General features: G+C 47.2%; 1 protein-coding gene across 1 annotated transcript; it reads left to right on the top strand.

The window, feature by feature from the left end:
- Positions 1-808: 808 nt before the first annotated feature.
- Positions 809-18194, top strand: LOC120319597 (collagen alpha-1(V) chain-like; the record flags this gene model as incomplete). The annotated part of the gene is made up of 7 exons (XM_039368625.1): positions 809-1023; positions 2472-2630; positions 4612-4854; positions 11266-11421; positions 12169-12225; positions 17737-17778; positions 18043-18194. Coding segments are annotated over 7 exons (998 nt in total), but the record flags the coding sequence as incomplete, so codon positions are not given.
- Positions 18195-20308: the final 2114 nt, after the last annotated feature.

Here is a 20308-nt window from a genome sequence, read left to right as displayed (position 1 = left end):
CCTTTCCCTCTCTCCTCACAGGGGGAAGCAGTTTCAAAAAGCTTTTTACAGGAAAAAATACTTGGGGTAGAAAGAAGGTAAGATCTTACCCAGTTCCTCCACAGTGCTTTCAAGTGCTTAGTTGTAAATTTGGCCTCGGCTGGAAACAGCATTAATGATGGGCCACGTTAAATGGCTGATCTTTTCTCTGTCAGTTAGAAGAGCTGCTCTAGATCATCCAGAAGGGCTGCCACCCCTCCGCAATCAGTCGGAGGTCCTCTTCACGCTCGTTGCCCCTCCAGGGCGACTTTCGACCCTTTTCAGGGTCCCCCGATGGGAGAAAACCGAACGGCAAAGGGAGCGATCGCTTCGCACATCTGCCGGCGCGGCGATCACAAACCAGAAGCCCCCTATCTCCCCTGTTTTAAGTGTCTGTCTCTTTTCGTAATTTATTGTTTTCCTCTTAGATCATTAAGAATTCAAAAATGTATAAAAATTTAAAATATGTAAACTGTTTTTTCAAATGTTTCGTTGAAAAAAGAAACTGAAAAATTAAAAAAAATTCTATAAAAAAGCTGAAAAAAGAATTTTGAAATTGAAAAAGATTTAAAAATTGAAAGGGCAGGGGTGCATAAGTGTGTGTGAGGTGGAGAATAGCTCCAGTTTTCATAGACACAAAGAACTGTAATGGACAGCAGAGGTTGCACAGTATGGCGGGCATTTTGTGAGTGCTCCCTTGACATTTCCTGAAATTCCAGATGTGTGGGAATTCTGCTCTCTTCCCATTCAACACATTCAGAAAAGTGGTGGGTGGGGTTCCTCTTTTAAGGGAGGGGGCCTCCGAGTGTTCCAGGGAAGAGGGCTGCCCATCAGGTGGGGCTTCCGTCATTGTGGTCTGCCTCTTCCCTGCAGGGCGACATCCAGCAGCTGCTCATCGTCTCAGATCATCAAGCCGCCTATGACTACTGTGAACACTACAGCCCAGACTGCGACACAGCGGTGCCGGATGTGCCTCATTCGCAGGACCCAAACCCTGATGAATACGTGAGTGGGGAAGGGGCTGGGGGCCTGAGCAGCAGCCGGGGGGTCTCTCCCTGTCACCCACGGGCAAGGGCTGGGTTGGGCAGGGCAGAGTTCCCCAGGCCCCTTTAGAAAGGGGGGGCAGAGCCAAAAGGCACACAGCGGAGGTGTGCAGAGAGGACCCTAATATGCCTCTGGTGGAGAAACACCCATGCAGAGACAGAGGGTTAGAAAGGGAGACAGAAAAGGGTCAGTCTCTGTTGTGTGTTTAACACAATCTTGTTTAAATATGCATGGATTGTGTCCCTTAAAGGAGTTTTAAAAAAAATATTTTTTAAAGCATACCGATGATAACATTATGAACCAGGAATGCAGTTCACCAATAAATGAAAAAAAAAATCATGCAAGATATTGTCCAAGCCGAGCTTCCCAAAGACACTTACGCCCTTCTACAAAAGAACTGAAGACTTGGAGTGGTGAGGCATTCACAGATAACATGAGCGGATAAAAGACCTTTGCCCCGTGGAAAAGCACCCGCCTAATGTGACCTTTGATCGCTCTTGATATATACAAGACAGGCTAGTTAATGTCCAGGTGTAGAATGAAAGCAGCATCATGCAAGCTGATCCAGCATCACTTGGAACTTCCGTGGAGAAGTTTGGTTGCACCCCTCCCTTTGAAAACCTACACAGTGATCCTGGCTGTAATGTGCAGTGGTCATTTCAAGTGTGCATCTTTAAGCAAGGATGGGAATGGCTCTCTTGTAAAGCAAGACGGGGTCTCATCTTACTCACCACGCCACTCACCAAGTTGCTTTGGTGGTTTTGCTCTAAGTGGTAATTCTGAGTGACCCCATCCCAATCCCAACTCTACTGTGGACGTTTCTTGCATTCTAACGGGCAACAGTCGTGATGGTCATCATCACTGCTGCTGTCTTTATGAGTAAGGCCCTGCCTTGAACATTGTGTAACTTTCCCTTGGACTTCAAAGAAGCCACCCAGAGCCTCCAGCTCCGAAGTCTACCAGCTGGGTGAGCCTCTTTGCCTACATTCGCACATGCAGCAGAAGAAAAGAGAAATAGTTGGGTCCCCTTTTGATTATTGTTTTCGTCTGCATTCAAAACCAAAGAGCCCTGATTGGGATGCTGAGATGGACCTTGGAGATAGTTTGGGAGGAGAAAAACCCAGAAGAGCAAAACTGACAGAGAAGTGCTGGGCACCCTGTGCGAGCGATGACTTTGGATTCACAGGGGTTCCATGAATAACTATTACAATGAAAGTTACATTTTTGTTGGATTTGGGCTAAGACCAGCAACTCTTGATAGACCCGTCCCCTGTGGGGGTAACCGGTTCCCCTCCACCGCAGCCAAGCCAGCGGCCTTCCTTCTCCGGGTCCTGTGGGCAAATCCCACAATATAATGATGTCCTGTAAGGGTGCCTGTTGTCGTTTCAACCACTTTCTTTGTTTCACAGTACCCAGACGGGGCCGGGAACTTGGAAGTTGAAGGAGAAACTTACTATTATGAATACCCCTACTATGAGGACCTCGATGACACAGGGAAAGCCACCCCGACCACTGTCCAACCTGTGGAAACTGATGGAGCAGCCAGGGAAGTGACTGAAACCACTGAGGTAAAGGACAGTGGGAGAGTGGGACCGTCTGCCAGAGTGAAGTGGACCAGTGGGTCTGTGTGGGTTGAGTGGAAAGGAAGGTGGGATGGAGCCTCTAACAAATTCCAGGAACCATGGAGGATTAAGCAGGAAAAGAGTCCAAGAAGGAAGGAAGCCTGAGAAAGAGACTCAAAGTAATTCTAGTTTAATTATGCTAGATGTAGGTTGAGCTGCAAATTGTTTGCCAGGCTTTCCAGACCCCATTCCCTTACCCTGCTAGCCATCAGGTCCACCGTGCTCCCGTTTCCTGCATTTGCTTGCCTCAAAGGGTTCAGTGGAAAGGCGACACAGGCTGACCCAGGGCCTCCTTCTGGGGACCAAGCGAGGTGCTTTGTTCTTGTCCAGGAAGAGCCCCAATTGGGTTGGCAAGTGGGTCATCTCTGTTAACTTCCAGTTTCCTTATGGGCATGGATTTTATTCTACAAACCTGGGGGGGGGGGATGGCTGTTAAATAATTCCATTTAAAAGTCTTTCTTCCAAGTAGTTCAAGACACCGTGGGTAGCCCTTGACCTGGGGAGTGTAGATGCTTTGGAAAAAAAGAAACTGTATTTGATATCGCTTCGGACGAAGTGAGCTGCAGCTCACAAAAGCTTATGCCTTTTAATGAATGTGCTAATTGGAAAAGGTGCTGTAGACGCCTTAGTTTTTGGCTTCTGCGGATTAACACGGCTCTTCTCTGCTGTTCCCTTCAGCCTCCGAACATAGATAGATGTCCCGCCAAGGGGGAAGCCTTGTCCTCTGAGTCCGATCTTCCATCTCCTAGGAGGGAAGGCTTGAGTTAAGGAGGAAGCCAAGAAGGAAGGAGGAAGATCCAAAGCAGATTAATATTTTTCCAGAGATCTGAAATGTTGCTGTAGTGAGCAGAAGGAATGCCTGTTCTATCCCAGCCTATTGTCGTCCTTGTTAACTTCACAAGGACAAAACCCCTGCTATTACAATAGGCTGGAGACTTGCAAACAAAAACAAAAACCTCTTTTAATTTTGTTGACAAACCTGTCAAATACAGCAAACTCAAGTCCAAAAGAACACAATGAAAAGCAGACGCGAAGTCATAAGAGAAGTCACAGACCAAGACTCCAAGACGCAGTTTTCAAACAGTTGCCTTCAGCAACCAGCACCACCCACACCTCCTCTCTTTATTTAGCAGACCTAAGGCGGTGTCTCTCCTTGCCGTTTCTTCTTACTTTGGAGGTGCCTCATTGACCTCTGTTGACTTACTCTTGCTAATTGACGCCGTCTGCGTGCGTCAATTAGCAAGTCCATCTGTTGTGATTCTTCCAATCTGACTCATGCTCCTCACACAGCTGAGCTTCATCAGAAACACGACTGGAGGGCCCAGGCTCTGCATCAAACTGTGAGTCCTGTACTTCAGAGCCTCCCTCTGCCTCTGATGGCCCTTCAAATGCCTCCTCCACCTCCTCCTCAGATTCCTCCGACTCAGCTGTGGGGAGCACAGGCTGGCACGGAATCACAACACTACCTTTGAGAAACAGGAGAAAGAGCTGTGACCAAGACATTAGTCAGATAAAAGAAAGCTGAGTCCGGGGCTGAGCCATAATCTGAAAACCATCCAGGCAAGGTCCTCCCTTGGGAGGGAAGGGGGAAGCGCCTCCAGACTTGCAAGGTTGATGTCGTTGCTTCAAGGTAGACCAGACGAGGAAACCAAGTCATGAATGCTAGTCTTATTCTGAGATTACAGTAACGAATCTTAACGTCTGAAGGTGTTTCTCTCCTGGATTGCTCTACTCCACTGGGTCACTCTGTGGGGGCTTTGGATGCAAACAGGGAAGCTCCAGCCACGTGTGTCTTTGTGTCAATGGGAATTCTGTTTGTGCAGCACAGAACGCTGTGGGGATGATAGTCCCCGCCTGTCTGCGCCTCTAGGCTTCCTGGGCAGAGTTTGTGACAGCCCACCTGCCTCTTGTCTCCTTTTTCAAGCAGAGCCCCACCCCTCCGCCCACCCCCCCACCGGTGGTGGAGAAGACCCAGGAGGAGATTCCCAAGGAAGAGGATGAACTGCTGTTGGAGGAATACAACTACGGGCCCATTACGGACGAGTACTACACGCCAATCCCTTACGAAGACCTCAACTATGAAGACCTGGACAATTTCGATAAGCTCCCAGAAGAGGGCATTGAGGCAGAAGTTCCCACCAGCACGGTCATCACCTACAATGAAACGGATGTAAGTTGTTCTGCTTCTTCTACGGGATATATTCGGGTCAAGCGAATGAAACAAACAGGTGGAGCAGTTTTAAAGGGCTTTGAGCAAAAATGAGACCTGAGTTCTAGTCTCTCCAGGCACAGAAATAGATTGGCCATGGGCCAGCCTTCCTCAGTCCTAGGAAAAGGGCAGTGACAGACCCCTCTTGATGCCTTGTAAGGTTTGTCCGTAGAGTCCGCAGCAGTCTAGACCAGTGGTTCTCAACCTTTCTAATGCCGCGACCCCATAATACAGTTCCCCGTGTTGTCGTGACCCCCAACCACTTATACATCACCGGGTGCCAGGGGCGTGGCCAAAGAAAAGGGGGAAAAAATGGCGGACAGCCTTGTTTGGCGACCCCCATGAAATGGCCGTTCGACCCCAAATGGGGTCCCGACCCACAGGTTGAGAACCACTGGTCTAGACTGACTCAAAGGAAAACACGCAAAGTGTCATGGAACATCATAAGCAAATGATCAGCTTCTGAGCTTGACTGGGATTCTTTCCTAGCGCGCCACCCAAGTCTTGGTTTGTTGAATGGTTAGGGTCCCATAGCATGCTCTGCAAGCCACACCTAATATGAAAAGCTTTAATCGTCTTAGTATAGCATGGAGTGACATTTTATGTTGCCCGCAACATGCGAAACAGGCTGTGAAACAAAGCCCAACCTGACCCCATTAGGACGTAACCCAATCTGGGCTTTCTCAAGCCAAATAGGTACAGTCAATGTGGGTGGGATGCAAAAAAAAAAAGCAACCTACATTCCAGCCTGTAGTTCACTCACAAATTAAAAATGTGTTTCCTGTGGTTCCTGGAATAAGCCACAATTGGGTGAGCTTGCCAGTGTGCAGGGCCCCCACTGGATTAAGTCACAGGACGGTTCCAGGCTGTTGGTGGGCTCTGCCTGGTGGCCTTCAGGGGGAGGCCCAAGACGTTGTTCAGGCACAGGTGTTTGGCAGAGAAATGGCTACAGCAGCCGAGGCCGAGGCTCTGGGAATCCAGCTGTTCTCCCTGCCTTGCAAAGGGATCTGTTAGCAAAGAAGAGTCCCCCCCCCCAGAGGAAGTCTGAGACCAGCCCAGGGAGCTCTCTGCCCATCAAGGCAGAATTCGCAGGGCCTCCTGGAAAGGGGATCTTTCTGAGCACACAGGAGAGACCCCCCCTGGGCCGGACAGAAGGCAGACAGGCGCTCCGGGTTATGAGAGTGGCTAGTTTAAATGGCTTGAAAAGAGTTGAACTATTTCTCTTCAATCTGAAGCCCTTCGGGTATCTTGGATGTCAACTGCCAGTGACCAGGCTGGCCGGCATTTTATGAGAATTGTCTTTTGACCTATTGACATATTTTGAAGTTCTGTCAAAGATTGCTCACTTGTGCAGTGAAAGATTGCTTAAAAATGAACCTGGTCATTGCAGGCTTCTCAGCTCTGGTTAGTATAAAAGAAACGAGCCCAGATATTTTATAATGGAGTTCCCTTTTACTTCTGTTCCCCTTCTGTCTTTCTCCTTAGAGGAGGAGAAGTCAGTGAATAACAACACTGAGAAAATGTTCAACACTTGAAAGGGTTATTATTTATCAGGTAATAAATATAAGGTATATTATATTATACCATATATCAGTGGTTCTCAACCTTTTCTTCATCACGTACCCCTTTAAATAACTTTTGTAGCCATGGACCATGGCCATGGACCCCCAAATTAACTCAAGGTTTAGATCCTAACATTTCTGCAAGCCTTTGTGGACCCCTTGTGATGACATCACGGCTCCCCAGGGGTCCGCAGACCACAAGCTGAGAACCATTGTCTTACATTATTACCTTATATACTGGAGATATTACATATATAATTAAATATAAAGATTTTCACTAGAAGATTGGACAGCCATTTTTGGGCAAGGGATTGGACTAAAAGACCTCCAAGGTCTCTTCCAGCCCTAGGATTCTATTCTATTCTATTCTATTCTATTCTATTCTATTCTATTCTATTCTATTCCTTATTCTATTCTATTCCCTAGTCCCTAGTCTCTATTCTATTCTATTCTATTCTATTCTATTCTATTCTATTCTATTCTATTCTATTCTATTCTATTCTATTCCCTAGTCCCTAGTCCCTAGTCCCTAGTCTCTATTCTATTCTATTCTATTCTATTCTATTCTATTCTATTCTATTCTATTCTATTCTATTCTATTCTATTCTATTCTATTCTATTCTATTCCAAAGTCCCTAGTCCCTATTCTATTCTATTCTATTCTATTCTATTCTATTCTATTCTATTCTATTCTATTCTATTCTATTCTATTCTATTCTATCCTATCCTATCCTATCCTATCCCATTCCATCTCTTCATTCCATCCCATCCCATCCTTGTTTTTTTGGTATGGCACCCAATGTGCCGATAACCCCTGGGACTTCCACAGCCAGTTTATGCCATAATATTTCAGCTTCATTTTTCAGATCTTTATACTTTGTGATCTTCTCCGATTCTTTGCCTTCTGTTCTACTCTCCCTGGTACTGTCACTTCAATTATCCACACTTTCTTCTTTTCAACCCGTGTTAAGTCTGGTGTGTTATCAGCCAAGATTTTATCTGTTTGGAAATCCCACAACATTTTAACCTGCTCATTTTCAACTACTATATGTTCCCTTCAATTTTTCATTAGTGGCATTGATAATTTTTACAAATGTTTCAGTGAATCATTTTGTTATGTTGTTGTTTATAATCAGTTTGTGCAATTTTCTTCTATTGTTTCTTCTGCTTCTTTGCACTTTGAATCATTTGATGATTTTTGGTTCTGACCTTGAGTGCATTAGTTACCCTGTGATAAAATGGGCAGCCAATAAAATTAAGAAAGAAAGTAAATTAGTTTGAATAGGTTGCTTTTGAGCAGCCAAAATCAAATCTTCACTTTCTTTTTTTAATGTTCCAGTTGTAAGCCATTGCCAGAGTTTAATCTTTACTTATTACTACTACTACTATTATTATGATAATGATGATGATGATTAATCACACAGTCAGCCAGATATTCAGACTGGATTTGGCATTTTTGTTTACCTATCGAGTCCTTCCCAAGGACCTGGGATAGGCAGATCTGGATGTTTGATGGTGCTACAGATCTCATCACAGTTGTTCCAGTAAAACTGCCTTTTGCAACTGACGGGGAATTTTTCAAGGCCAAGGGTGCCCAAGTTGTGCTCCAGTTGTTTTGGGATTGCACCCAAAACTGTTGATAGTTGGTAGTTACTGTTGGTACTATCCTTGTTTGTCTTTGCCACAGTCGTTCTATTTCTATTTGTAGGTCTTGTATTCTGTTATCTTTTCCAGTTTTTTCTTTTCTCTTCTGCTGTCTCCAGGCACTGCCACGTCCACTGTCCAGATTTTTTTTGTGTTTCTTATCAACAATTGTTAAGTCCGGGGTGTTATGCGGAAGGTCCCTGTTTGAATTCTAAAGTCCCAGAGCAATTTAACTTCTTCATTTTCTATGACTTTCTCTATTTTATGGTCCCACCAATTCTTGCTTAGGCAAATAATATTTCTTGCAGATCTTCCAATGCACCATTGTTGCTACTTTATCATGCCGCTGCTTGTACTTGTAGTCAGTCAGGGCGATCTTCTTGAAGCAGCTTACCAGGTGGTCCGCTATTTCTTCAGCTTCTTTGCAGAGGTAGCACTTACTGTCTGTTGCTATCTTCTCAATTCTGGCTTTGTATGCACTGGTCTTATGCAGCCAAAATTAGTCCCTCGGTCTCTTTCTTCAACTTTCCTGCTCTTAGCCATTGCCTGGTCTTGTTATTATCTGCTTCCCCTGCTATTTTTTTTTTTTAATGTACTGGCCATGTAGTGCTTCGTCTTCGCATGCTTCCGTTCTGTTCTGCATTTGGTCTTTCTTGTAGGCCAGTTTGGTCTCTCCAGTAGTCAGTAAACTTTCCTGACATACTAACTTCAGTGCATCTTCATCATTGTCCTTCAGATATTCTTCCAAAGCCCATTTTTCTTCTTCAACTATGTGATGTACTTGCAACATTCCATGCTCACCTATTTGCCTTGATAGGTAGAGTCCCTCAATGTCACTGCGAGGACGAAGGGCATGATTCATTGTCATTATTTTTATGGTCTTCCTATCCATTGCTTTTAGTTCTGCTTGAGTCCAATCCACTATTCCAGCTGTGTACTTAATGACTGGAATTGTCCAGGTGTTGATTGCCTTGGTGGTATTTCCTCCATTGAGTTTGGACTTTAAGATCTTTTTCACTCTCTTGATATATTCACCGCTAATCTTTTTCTTGACTTCAGTGTGCTTGATGTTGTCAGCTTGAAGGATACCCCGGTATTTGTAGTAATCATCCTCATACAGACTATTAATGTTATTTTTGTGGGCATTTTGATTCCTTCAGTTTTCACTATTTTTTCTTGTTTGATTGTGAGTGTGGCACATTTGTCCTGTCCAAACTCCATTGCAATATCTTGGCTATATATATGGACAGTGTTGAGCAGCGATTTTATTTCAGATGGAGTTTTTCCTTGCAGCTTCAGATCATCCATATGAAGCAGGGGTGTCAAACTTGCAATGTCATGTGATGTGTCGTGACGTATCGTGACTTTTTTTCCATTGCTGGCAATGGGGTGGGTGCTGTTTCGCTATGATACATCCGGCCCATGAGCCGGCAGTATGACACCCCTGATATAAAGGAAATGGGATAGCCTGGTAGATGTTTTTGATGTTTGATAGCCATGGCCTGAGTTATTCAATATTGTTGACAGAAGAAATAGTGCAATAACAACTAGAAGTGATAGTGAATCTCCTTGATTCACTCTTGTTTGTAACCTCTCCCAGTCTCTCACCATTGACCTGTAACTATCTTCCATCGTGCCATCGATCTTTGCACAAAGTTTCTGATGTTTCTACTAACTCCTGTTATTTCTAGGCACTTGATCATCCAGTCATGTGGCAGAGAATCAAATGCCTTTTTGTAGTCAATCCATGCTACATTTGGGTTGGTCTTCCTTCTCTTGCAGTTTTCCAAAATCATTTTGTCAATTAGGAGTTGATCTTTTGTTCCTTTGCTATTAGGGTGGTTTCCTTTCTGCTCAGGTGGAAAGAGATGGTTTTCAACTAGATGTTGTTGGACTGCATCAGCTACCACACCAGTTAGCAATCTGAAAGTTGTTAGTAAGCAAGTAATTGGCCTGCATTTCCTGGTGCTGCCCCTTTTGCTGTATCTTTTATTATCAGGTAAGTTTTCCCAGATGTTAGTCACTCAAGTGCTTCCTTGATCTTCCTTGTTTCTAAGTGGTATTTCTTGATTAGGTATTCTTTGGTTTTCGTGTTCTTCAGCTTCTTTTCTCTCATCTGTTCTAGCTTGCTTGCATCTGATCTCAACTTGCTGATCTTATTTTCCAGTCTAATCTTCCATTTTTGTGGTGCACTTTTTTGGCTTTTTTTCTTCTTTGTTGATTTTGCATCCCGGGTATTCAGTTATCACCGAAGCTGTGCTGTACATTAGTTGGTTTGTTTCTTGCAGTGAGTTGGTGCTTATACTTGATATTACAGTATTGCATCTTTTAGTGCTTGTGCTAGTTGTTTCTTGGAGCAAGCTTCAATGCAGGCAGCCTAATTCTGATGTTTTTGTGCTGTTCTAAGTGCCCAGTTATTCTTTGTTTCAGTTCTTTTATTTATTTAGTCAGAGGGCCTTGTTATTTCTGAGGCAGAGGAGATGATGCCTGGTTTCCAAATGAAAACAGTTGTATTTCTCTGCTGGATTCTTCTACTGCCAACTCCCCTTGTTTTGCCTCTACATTCTGAGTTACTTTGATTTCTTTGCCCTAGGTAAACCTTTGCAGTTCTTCCAATTGTGCTTCTGTGAATACTTTATTTCGTACTATAAATTGATGTTGATCTGCTAGCCTCTGTTCTGTATTTTCTGATTCTGGATGTTGTTCTTTCCAGAACTGGTGCATTCATTTCAAATATCTTCTTGTTGGACTTGATCTGCAATTTGAGATTATTATTTCTTTGTTTTCAGTCACTGTGTATTTGTGACAGGTAAACACCTTTTCTTCCAGTAATTCTGCAGCTGCTGGCCCTGACTGCTTATCTAACAGTCCTGAGTCCTGTGGCCCATTTTGCACCAGATATCCAGGAATTCCAACATCTAGCATTTACCCAGGCGACATCCAAGCTGTTCTGGCTTTCTGAAATTTACGTCTCACTGTATTTTTTATGGGAGAGACACTCTTTGTCTGACTCCTTTGATGAGACCTGTCCAGCATGGTTGAACCTCTGGTATAGCTCTCATCAAGCCCCACAACCATGTCAAGATAGTTTCTCACTGGGGGATTGTTACTACTACTATTACTATTATGATTGTGATTATGGTTATTATTATTATTATTTGCTCAGACCACAGGAAGAGTAAGTGAAGGTGGAGAGGATCCTGATAAAGATTTCTCTGTCACTGAGTACGGGGAAGGATACTATGACGGTTACTTCGACAGGACTGACTCCCCTGACATTGGACCCGGGATGCCTGCTAACCAGGATACCATTTATGAAGGGGTGAGGAAGGACTTTGTCTCTGTATGAGAGTTAGACTTAATTCCTGGGCGGATGCAGCCCACATCACGACTGGGCCAGAGCTGATGGGATCTTATGCTGAGAATTCTGGCCGTTGCCTGCAAGAATGTAGGTGCTCCAGGTCAAATGGTAGGTTTCAGTGAACCCCCGAGTGATGCTGACATAACCTCTCCGGGATGGGAGACTAACCATAACGCCGTTCTGCAAATTTGAATGCATTCTTGCCATTTCTGTGCAATGGTTACAGATTTCAGAGAAGCAACCAGTGAATCTGATTGAAATAGAAACTTTGACTGGGGGGCGGCTATATTTTTGCATAGAATTGGATAGACCCCAACAGGCTTGGTAGATGAAGTCCCGGTACTTGGAATTGTGATTTGGCATTATTTAAAAGCTTTCTTTGAAAGAGCAGGTTCCAAGTTCAGGTTGCAATTGCAATTTGCCCACATTAGCACTTGCAGAACAGAGCGCATTTGGGTCAAAGTAAGAGAAGCCACCAGGATTTGGGTGGGATGAATTCAGGGTGGTGAGGTGGCCCAGGAAACCTGCTACTCTCTTGTTAAGGAGACTGTCCCAAGATTGTTGCAAGTTGAATAGTGCATTCACTAAGCATCCAAAATCAATCAGCCTGCAATCGGCTTTGCGTTTATTTCTGGGTTTTGGCCCAGGTCTCCCTGCTTGCATTTTGTATCCCACTTTCTTGAATTGCTTTCTCTTCCTCTGGTGCAGATCAGTGGGCCTCGAGGCGAAAAGGGGCAGAAGGGAGAGCCAGCGACCATAGAGCCAGTAAGTGCCCTTCCTTTGCAGGTAAAGGTGTGCTGCAGAACCTCATAGCTGAGGGGTCCAGCTTTTCTGTGGGGATTTCCAGAGACCAGATCTGGGGTATTTAGTGTGTGGCAGTGAACCTTAATCATTGCTGCACAACTTGGCCTTGCATCCCGTTGCTTCCTGATGGGGTAACGGAGAGACGCCTGGAATGGCAGGTGGAAGTCCCAAGTCCTGGATCACTTATTTATTTATTTATTTGTTTATTTATTTATTAAAATTTATAAACCGCCCCACTCCCGCAGGACTCCGGGCGGCTAACAATAAAAAAGACAATATAACTTAACAAGACAAACAATACAGTAACATTCATCCAGGGGTCAGGTTTTATAAACCCCAGGCCTGCCGGAAAAGCCAGGTCTTAAGCAGCTTGCGGAAAACCAACAGGGTGGGAGCAGTCCTAATCTCCGGGGGGAGCTGATTCCAAAGCGTGGGCACCATCACAGAGAAGGCCCTCCTCCGCGGCCCCGCCAAATGGCACTGCTTGGCTGACGGGACCTGAAGGAGGCCCAGCCTGTGGGATCTAACCGGACGAAGGGAACTATGAGGTAGTAGGCGGTCTCGCAAATAGCCTGGCCCTGAGCCATATAGAGCTTTAAAGGTAATAACCAACACCTTGAATTGGACCCGGAGACCAATAGGCAACCAGTGCAGCTCGCGGAGGATAGGTGTAATGTGGGTGTACCGAGGAACATCCTCTATCACTCGCACGGGTGCATTCTGGCCAACTGTAGTCTCCGAATACTTTTCAAGGGTAGCCCCATGTAGAGCGCGTTGCAGTAGTCCAGACGTGAGGTGACAAGGGCATGAGTGACTGTAAGGAGAGCCTCCCGGTCCAGGTAGGGTCGCAACTGGTGCAACAGACGAACTTGTGCAAAGGTCCTCCCAGCCACAGCCGTCAAATGATGTTCCAATTTCAGTTGTGGATCAAGGAGGACACCCAAGTTGCGAACCCGCTCCAAAGGGGGTATATTTTCCCCTGCTAGAGTCAACACTGGACAGTTAACATGATCCTTGGGAGGCAACATCCAAAGCCACTCGGTCTTGTCAGGATTGAGCCTGAGTCTGTTAACCCCCATCCAGACCCTCACGGCTTCAAGGCAACGGCCCATCACATCAGCCGCTTCACTGAGAGAGCTTGGGGAAGAGATATGTATACTTGAAAGGTGGTGTGCTCTTATGTGGAGGCTGGGATTCTTGCGGGAATAGTGGGTCTCTGGCGTGGAACACCTTACGTGGAATGCTCTGAAAAAGGCGGTTTCTGCCGCGTGAGAGATCGGCTGCTGTGTGTCGAGCCCTCACTGGAAGGCCCACCACGCTCTCCTTGCTCAAGATCCAGTGGGAGTTCGAATGTGGAAGTGAGCTGCTGCTGAGATGGTCAGAGAGGAGAGAAGGCCTGGCCACCCTCAGCCTGCTCTCAGCCCAGGACTCTCCCGCACTGACTGCTGAGAAGATGCGTAACGCCAGTGGCGTTGGATGGGCTTAGGATTGTGGCTGTTGTTCAGCACCACAATGCCTTATTCTGGGCCAGCGGCACAGAGCCCGGAGCTTCGCATGGCATCTCTCAGTAATGCTCCGCCTTGAGGCTCTTTCAGGATTGAGAGAAAGGCCCCGCTGGTCACTGAACCAACACAAGCTGGATCAGCATTAAACGTGCTGCTCCCCTTCCCGATCCCTGCCCTGCCTCAGGCGAGACACATTCGGAAGGCCCGTCCTTGCGTGCGGTGCACGGAGCCCAGAGGACAGGGATTGCTGGGGTCTCCTGCATGTGCTCCCCCCATTAAATGTCACCATCCAGTGGAAGATGTGCCCCTTAGCTGCCATCTGCCAATGTTTCCTTCCCTTTTGCCCAGGCGCTTTGTGTGGGTGTGTTCAAAGGGAGTCAGTTGGGCTCCTTTTAGACACGGGGGGAGCACGATTCCAGAAGGACATTCAGCCCTTGCCCAAAAGCCGCCTGATTGACAGCTGGCAGGTGCAGGAAGGGCTGTCCTCTCCTTCTGTCCTGCTTCATTGTGCAGCCCCATACAATTGCCACTGATCCCAGCTCACCTGGGATGATGGCATCCTAGTCCAGCAGACTCTGGAGAGCCAGTTTGGGTCCAGGGCTGAGACAAGACGTTGCTCTCCCCGCTGGGCCTCTGCTGTCACCCAGAGACGCTGAGGAATTCCAGGTGTGCTTCAGTACAAGCTTTATCCCACCTTTCCCATCTCTTTGGTAGGATGAACATGTTTTTGTGAGCCTCATGTGTTGCTGTGTTTGTTAAAGGGGCAGATCACTTTGGACTCTCTAACATTCTTTTTCAGCAATTTCTTTTACCCTCTGTTTTAGCCGAATGAAGCACATCTGAAGGCCTGATCGATCTCTGCTGTAGAAATCCAGATAACCACTGGATTGTTTTTTTCTCATGCAAATGTTTAGACTTTGATAGAAAGCATTTGATCTTTTGTGCAGATAGAAAAAAGGTTTGTGGTGCCTTAAAAATCATTGAGCACGAGTCCACTCACTCCAGTCTTAATGATTTTAAGATCATTCGGTTCCCAAACCCTCCCTTGGCTTCCGAGCTTTTCTTTTCTGCTGTTTTTGTTACTGTTTGGGGGGGGGGGGTTGGACAAGGCAAACAAAATCCTCACCTTTCCAGGAGTCCCGCAATGTGCTGCCCACTTGGTTATGCCAGAAAGTTGGCAGCTGAGAGCTTTTCCCGCCGTCTTCATGCCAGAGCAAGCAGAAACACATTTTTTGGATTGACTGTTCATTCATTTCTACAACTCCCGTGATGCCGTACATCCAGAGAATTTGAACGGCTGCAGTATTAATATAATAAGATTAAACCCAAAAATCAAATGATAGACTTATCAACAATCAATCCGAGGTTACGCCGTTCCTCATGATTTGTCCCCCAGTGCCTTTTGGAAGAGCCTCGTTCTGAAGAGCGTTTCAAAAATAGAGTAATCCAGGTTAAAGTGGTCGTCACTGAGAAGGTTCAAATCCAGAGTCTCTGGAGATGAAATTTTGTCAGTGGTGGGACCCTCGGCAAGCCCCTTCTGCCAGATCCTCCTGGATTCCTCCATCCAGGAGATGAAGCATAATTTGTCCCTGGATGCACATATCACAGCCTACCCACTTTGTTGGGCTGTCCAGTGCCTTTTCTCCAGAGCATAAGACACCATGGATAGCGCTCCCTCCTCCTATTTTTCCCAACAATAACCTGGCAAGGTAGGCTGGGCTGAGAGAGGGTGAGTGGCCAGACTCTGTCAAGGAAATGCCACAGCTCCAATTGCCTCCTTTGTCTCCATGCCCCCCCCCCCTTGCTGTGGGTCTGGCTTCGCCTTTGCATTGTCCTCCCCAGTCCCAAAACCTGTCCCCAATTGGGCACCCGGGCAGGGGAGCTGCTGCATTCCCAGGCCAGGAAGTGCCTGAGCAGCTGCGTTCCCACAACCGACTGTCTTTGCCCGGGTTTGATGCTCATTCATCCTAATCCGGCCTCTTTCGGTTCACTGATGATTCATGATATTGTGCCAACCTGAAATTCAGGAAGCAGCTAAAGTGAAACCAGAAGCTCCCTGGCAGTTGGTGATTTCTGGAAATGGCCTCTCCCTCTGCCCTCGGCCTTCTTGTGGGAGAACAAGATTTACGAGTGGGGGGAGATGGAGGGAAAAACCTCCCCCAAGACCCCCCGAGCTTTCCTCCACTACTGTGGAGAGGACTGTGAGGTGCCTAAGCTTCTCCTGCCAACCTTTGCCCAGACAACAAGATGCTCCTCAGCAGCCTCAAACACTTGGCAGCTCCTTGCGAAGCTCTGACAGAAAGTGAACCAGGGCAAAGGCTGGCTCCTTTGGCCTCTCCCCCAAAGGCCTGCTATTACGGGTAGTTGGAGGAGGAGAGGAGGAGGAGGAGAGGAGGAGGAGGAGGAGGAGGAGGAGGAGGAGGACGACCTGCCCTCAAAAGGCAACCCCCTCTGTGTCCAGAGAGCGGCAAGCATGGCTCCCCATCGCCTCTTTGGCGCTGCTGCCATCAGCAAACCAGCCCTTTCCGGGAAAGGACCACGAGGAGCACGGCGGCCACCTTCACCGCTTCTCTCTCGCCTTGGTAGCGCTGTAAGCCAGAGCGGACCAGGCTCTCCCCCACAGTTGGTCCTATGTAAAGCTCTTTGTCCCGCAAAGGGCAAAGATGAGGTGTGCCCACTAGTTGTGTTTGTGAAGGGCGAGGTGGAAATTTGGGTGGCATCAGTTGTTGTCTTACAGTTCAAGGCTCCTGAGGGTGCCAGTTTGGGAGCTGTCAGGGGGTGCTCATTCCTGGTTTGATTTATGGCTACTTAGTGTTCTTCAGGTATCAGATCTGGATTTCCTGTGTTTGGAGGGCGCAGCCAGGTTCCCTTTGCCTTCTCTCCTTGGACCTCTGCCTGGCTCCCTGCCCTGCCGGGCTGCTTCACTTGAGACGCTTTGGGTGCTAAACCACAAATAAATGGGAAGGTAGCCCTCTTCCCCATTTCTATTCCCAAGAACGTTGGAGGCCTTTTTTGGAAATAGGAATCTGGCCTCAGTTTGGAGAGCACCCAGGTGTTCTTCCGAAGCAGCTCGGTTCTATTCGGTTCTTGTTGACCTTCCCCCTTTCTTGCAAGGCAACAGCTCCTGGACAGCCCTAGGACCCTCAGAATCCCAGCTGGTTCTTGGGAAATGAAAGGGGGAGAGGGGCCCCCCCCAGTCCTTTGGGTGTGAAGATTGCCAAATGAAGAGGCTCCCAACAGCCTCGCCATTTGGGGGAGAGGCCTTTCCTGGGGGCACCTTCAAGGCTTCTTGGGTGCCCCAAAGGTGGTCTGTCCGTGTCTTGGGATTCATCAGCTACTCTCTGAGTAGCCAGGGACTGAGATGGGGGGGAGAGACGTCCTGGATTGTCTTTCCAAACTGGAGTGGATATGCAGGTAATAAACAGGAGCACTTCCTCAGCAATTTGGGGGTAGGAATCATGACCCCGGCATCTCCTGCGGTTCAGCGTCTATCCTGCAATGCAGAAGCCAAAACTGTAATTTCTCACCATTGCTGGAATTCACAGAGATGAAGCCTGAAAAGGCATCTGGGCAGATCTGGGGGGGGGGGGGAAGGGTCGGGCCTTCCTGGTGAGCGGTCAGGAATTTCTGATCAAAGATTACTGGAGAGTCCATGATGTCAACTCGGTTCACCTGCTCCCGATAGGACCCAAATCCACAAAACCTGGAGGGGGGAAGCACACAAAATCTGAACTTAGCGAAGCTTGTCTTTCCCTTCCTCCCTTAGTTTTTCTGCTCTCGTGCCCAGGATGCTTGTAAGCAGTGCTAGCAGTGGGGGTGGTGGGAGTGTTTAAGGCCGAGTGGGATTTTCTGGAGGGACTCGGGGGTTCTCCTTGCAGCCGTGCACAAGACAATGGGGGTAGATGTTTGTAATGGGGAGTGTCCGGTGCTGTTCTGTGCTTTTCATCTCCTCCTCCTTCATTTTCAGGGCATGCTTCTCGAAGGACCAGCTGGCCCAGAAGGCCCAGCCGTAAGTTACTTGCCTCTCTTTCCCTTTTGGCCCCGGGGATGTGGATGGGTCTTCTCCGCTGTGGAGGGAGCAAGTCTGCAGAAGGCCGCTGCTCTCGCCTGCAGCTGCTTCCCGGGGTGAACGTGGTGCCCCGTGGTTGGCTCCCAGGCCAATTCGGCCGTGCAGAAGGGATCAGGTCCCCCTCGGGCTTCTCCCCTCTGTGAGGAGTGCGAGAACTTCCTTTTCCCCTTGGGGCTGACTTTCCTTCTTTTTCTCCTCCTTCAGGGGCTTCCAGGTCCCCCGGGAACAACGGGGCCAGCGGGCCCAATGGGAGATCCTGGAGAAAGGGTAAGTTCTCTCGCAGGTAGGGTTACCTGGAGCGGAGGGCACCGCTGCCTCCCAGACTTCTAGCTGGGGGAGGTTGCAAGCCACTTGGGGCGCAGTGTCCACAATCAGGCCTGGGGCTGATCGAAGGCAGGCAGGGGGAGACCCCGACTCCTCCTTGCTAGAGAAAGAGAGAGAAGAACTGCCTCCAACTCTCAAGGGCCTCTTCCACACTGAGTGCGCTCGTCTGCCAGAATGAAGCCCAGGAACAGCTGCTTCACAGACACCCCAGGCCAGTCAATAAATAAAAGGTTGTGAGGGGAGTTTATTAGCACATGGTCCATATTCTGCATCACGTGCATTTCATAGAGTGGACAATAAGTAGACACGATCTGCAGTGACGTGTTCTCCCAAAATCTAACTGCTTAGACTGGTTAGTCCTTAAAATATTGGGTTTTTTTAAAAGAAGAATAACAAATCTTTTCCAATCAATTAACAGAGGGATAGAATCAAGATCACGTGAAGTATTAATGCCACTCTACAAGGCCTTGGTAAGGCCACACTTGGAATACTGCATCCAGTTTTGGTCGCCACAATGTAAAAAAGATGTTGAGACTCTAGAAAGAGTACAGAGAAGAGCAACAAAGATGATTAGGGGACTGGAGGCTAAAACATATACGGAACGGTTGCTAGAATTGGGTATGTCTAGTTTAACGAAGAGAAGGACAAGGGGGGACATGATAGCAGTATTCCAATATCTCAGGGGCTGCCATAAAGAAGAGGGAATAAGCTATTTTCCAAAGCACCTGAAGGCAGGACAAGAAGCAACGGGTGGAAACTAATCAAGGAGAGAAGCAACCTAGAACTAAGGAGAAACTTCCTGACAGTGAGAACAATTAACCAGTGGAACAGCCTGCCTCCAGAAGCAGTAAACGCTCCAACACTGGAAGTTTTTAAGAAGAGACTGGACAGCCATTTGTCTGAAATGGTGTAGGGTTTCCTGCCTGAGCAGGGGGTTGGACTAGATGACCTCCAAGGTCCCTTCCAACTTTACTATTATTATTATTAATATTATTAATATTATTATTATGGTTCATTGCACAGTCAGCCAGATGTTTGGATTGTATTTGACATTTTTATCCACCTACTGAGTCCTTCCCAAAGTCCTGGGAAGGTCAGATGTTGTGGTTTGATGGTGTTAAAGACTTGTCGCAGGATGTGAGCTGTTCCAAGTCAAGCTGCCTTTTGCAATTGACTCATGATGATTTTGTCAATGCTGATGGTGTTCAAGGGATGCTCCAGTTGTTTTGGGACTGCACGCAAGGCATCTATTACAGCAGCGGCTCCCAACCTTTTCTATACCCCGCACCCCTAGAACACTTCTGATATAGTCTCACACCCCTTACAAAAGTTCAAAATAACAAATTATGCATATACACTGTAATTTTGAAACTTCTAAACCCAAGTTTTGCACCCTCTGGAATATCATCTCCCACTCCCGGTTGGGAACCCCTGTGTTACAGGATACAGAATAACAAAGTTGGAAGGGGCTGTGGAGGTCTTCTAGTCTAACCCCTCCTTTTTTGGGGCAGGAGACCCAGACCATTCCAGGCAAATGGTGTCCAATCTCTTCTTAAAAGCTTCCAGTGATGGAGCACCCACAACTTCTGGAAAGAAGCCATTCCATTGGTCAATTGTGCTCGCTGTCAGGAAATGTCTTCTCACCTCTAGGTTGCATGTCTCTTTGACAATTTCCCACGTTGTGGTTGTTCCATCACTGGAAATTTTCAGAAGAGATTGGACGGCCATTTGTCTGAAATGGTATAGGGTTTCTAGCTTGGGCAGATGGTTGAAGATCTCCAAGGTCCCTCCCAGGACTCTGATGGTATATTTTATCTTCTAAGTTCTTATCAACAGTTGTTAAGTCTGGGGTGTTGCATGGCAGGTGTTTGTTTGTTTGTTTGAATTCTAGAGTTCCGGAGCTTCTCCTTTCTCCATTCCTTTGAAGCGTACATGCTGACCAACTCCCCATGATTTGGAGGTTCTCCCTTCATCTGGGGGTAAAAAAGGGTGTGTGGAAGGCAGGTTGTCCTGGGGTTCAGAGGTCTTTGTCTAGCAGGTTATTTCCAGTGCTGGGCCCAGCATGGAGAAAAGCAGAAGACGTGCTGACCGCTCATGACAGGAGCCCAGAATCACCTTTTCTGCACACCTGCCAGACCCACCTCAC

This window comes from Crotalus tigris, unplaced genomic scaffold (assembly GCF_016545835.1).
Source record: "Crotalus tigris isolate CLP2741 ecotype Arizona unplaced genomic scaffold, ASM1654583v1 scf7180000020875.40928, whole genome shotgun sequence".
Lineage (NCBI taxonomy): Eukaryota > Metazoa > Chordata > Lepidosauria > Squamata > Viperidae > Crotalus > Crotalus tigris.
The sequence above is the reverse complement of the archived record's forward strand: the minus strand, read 5'-3'. Positions and strand labels throughout refer to the sequence as shown.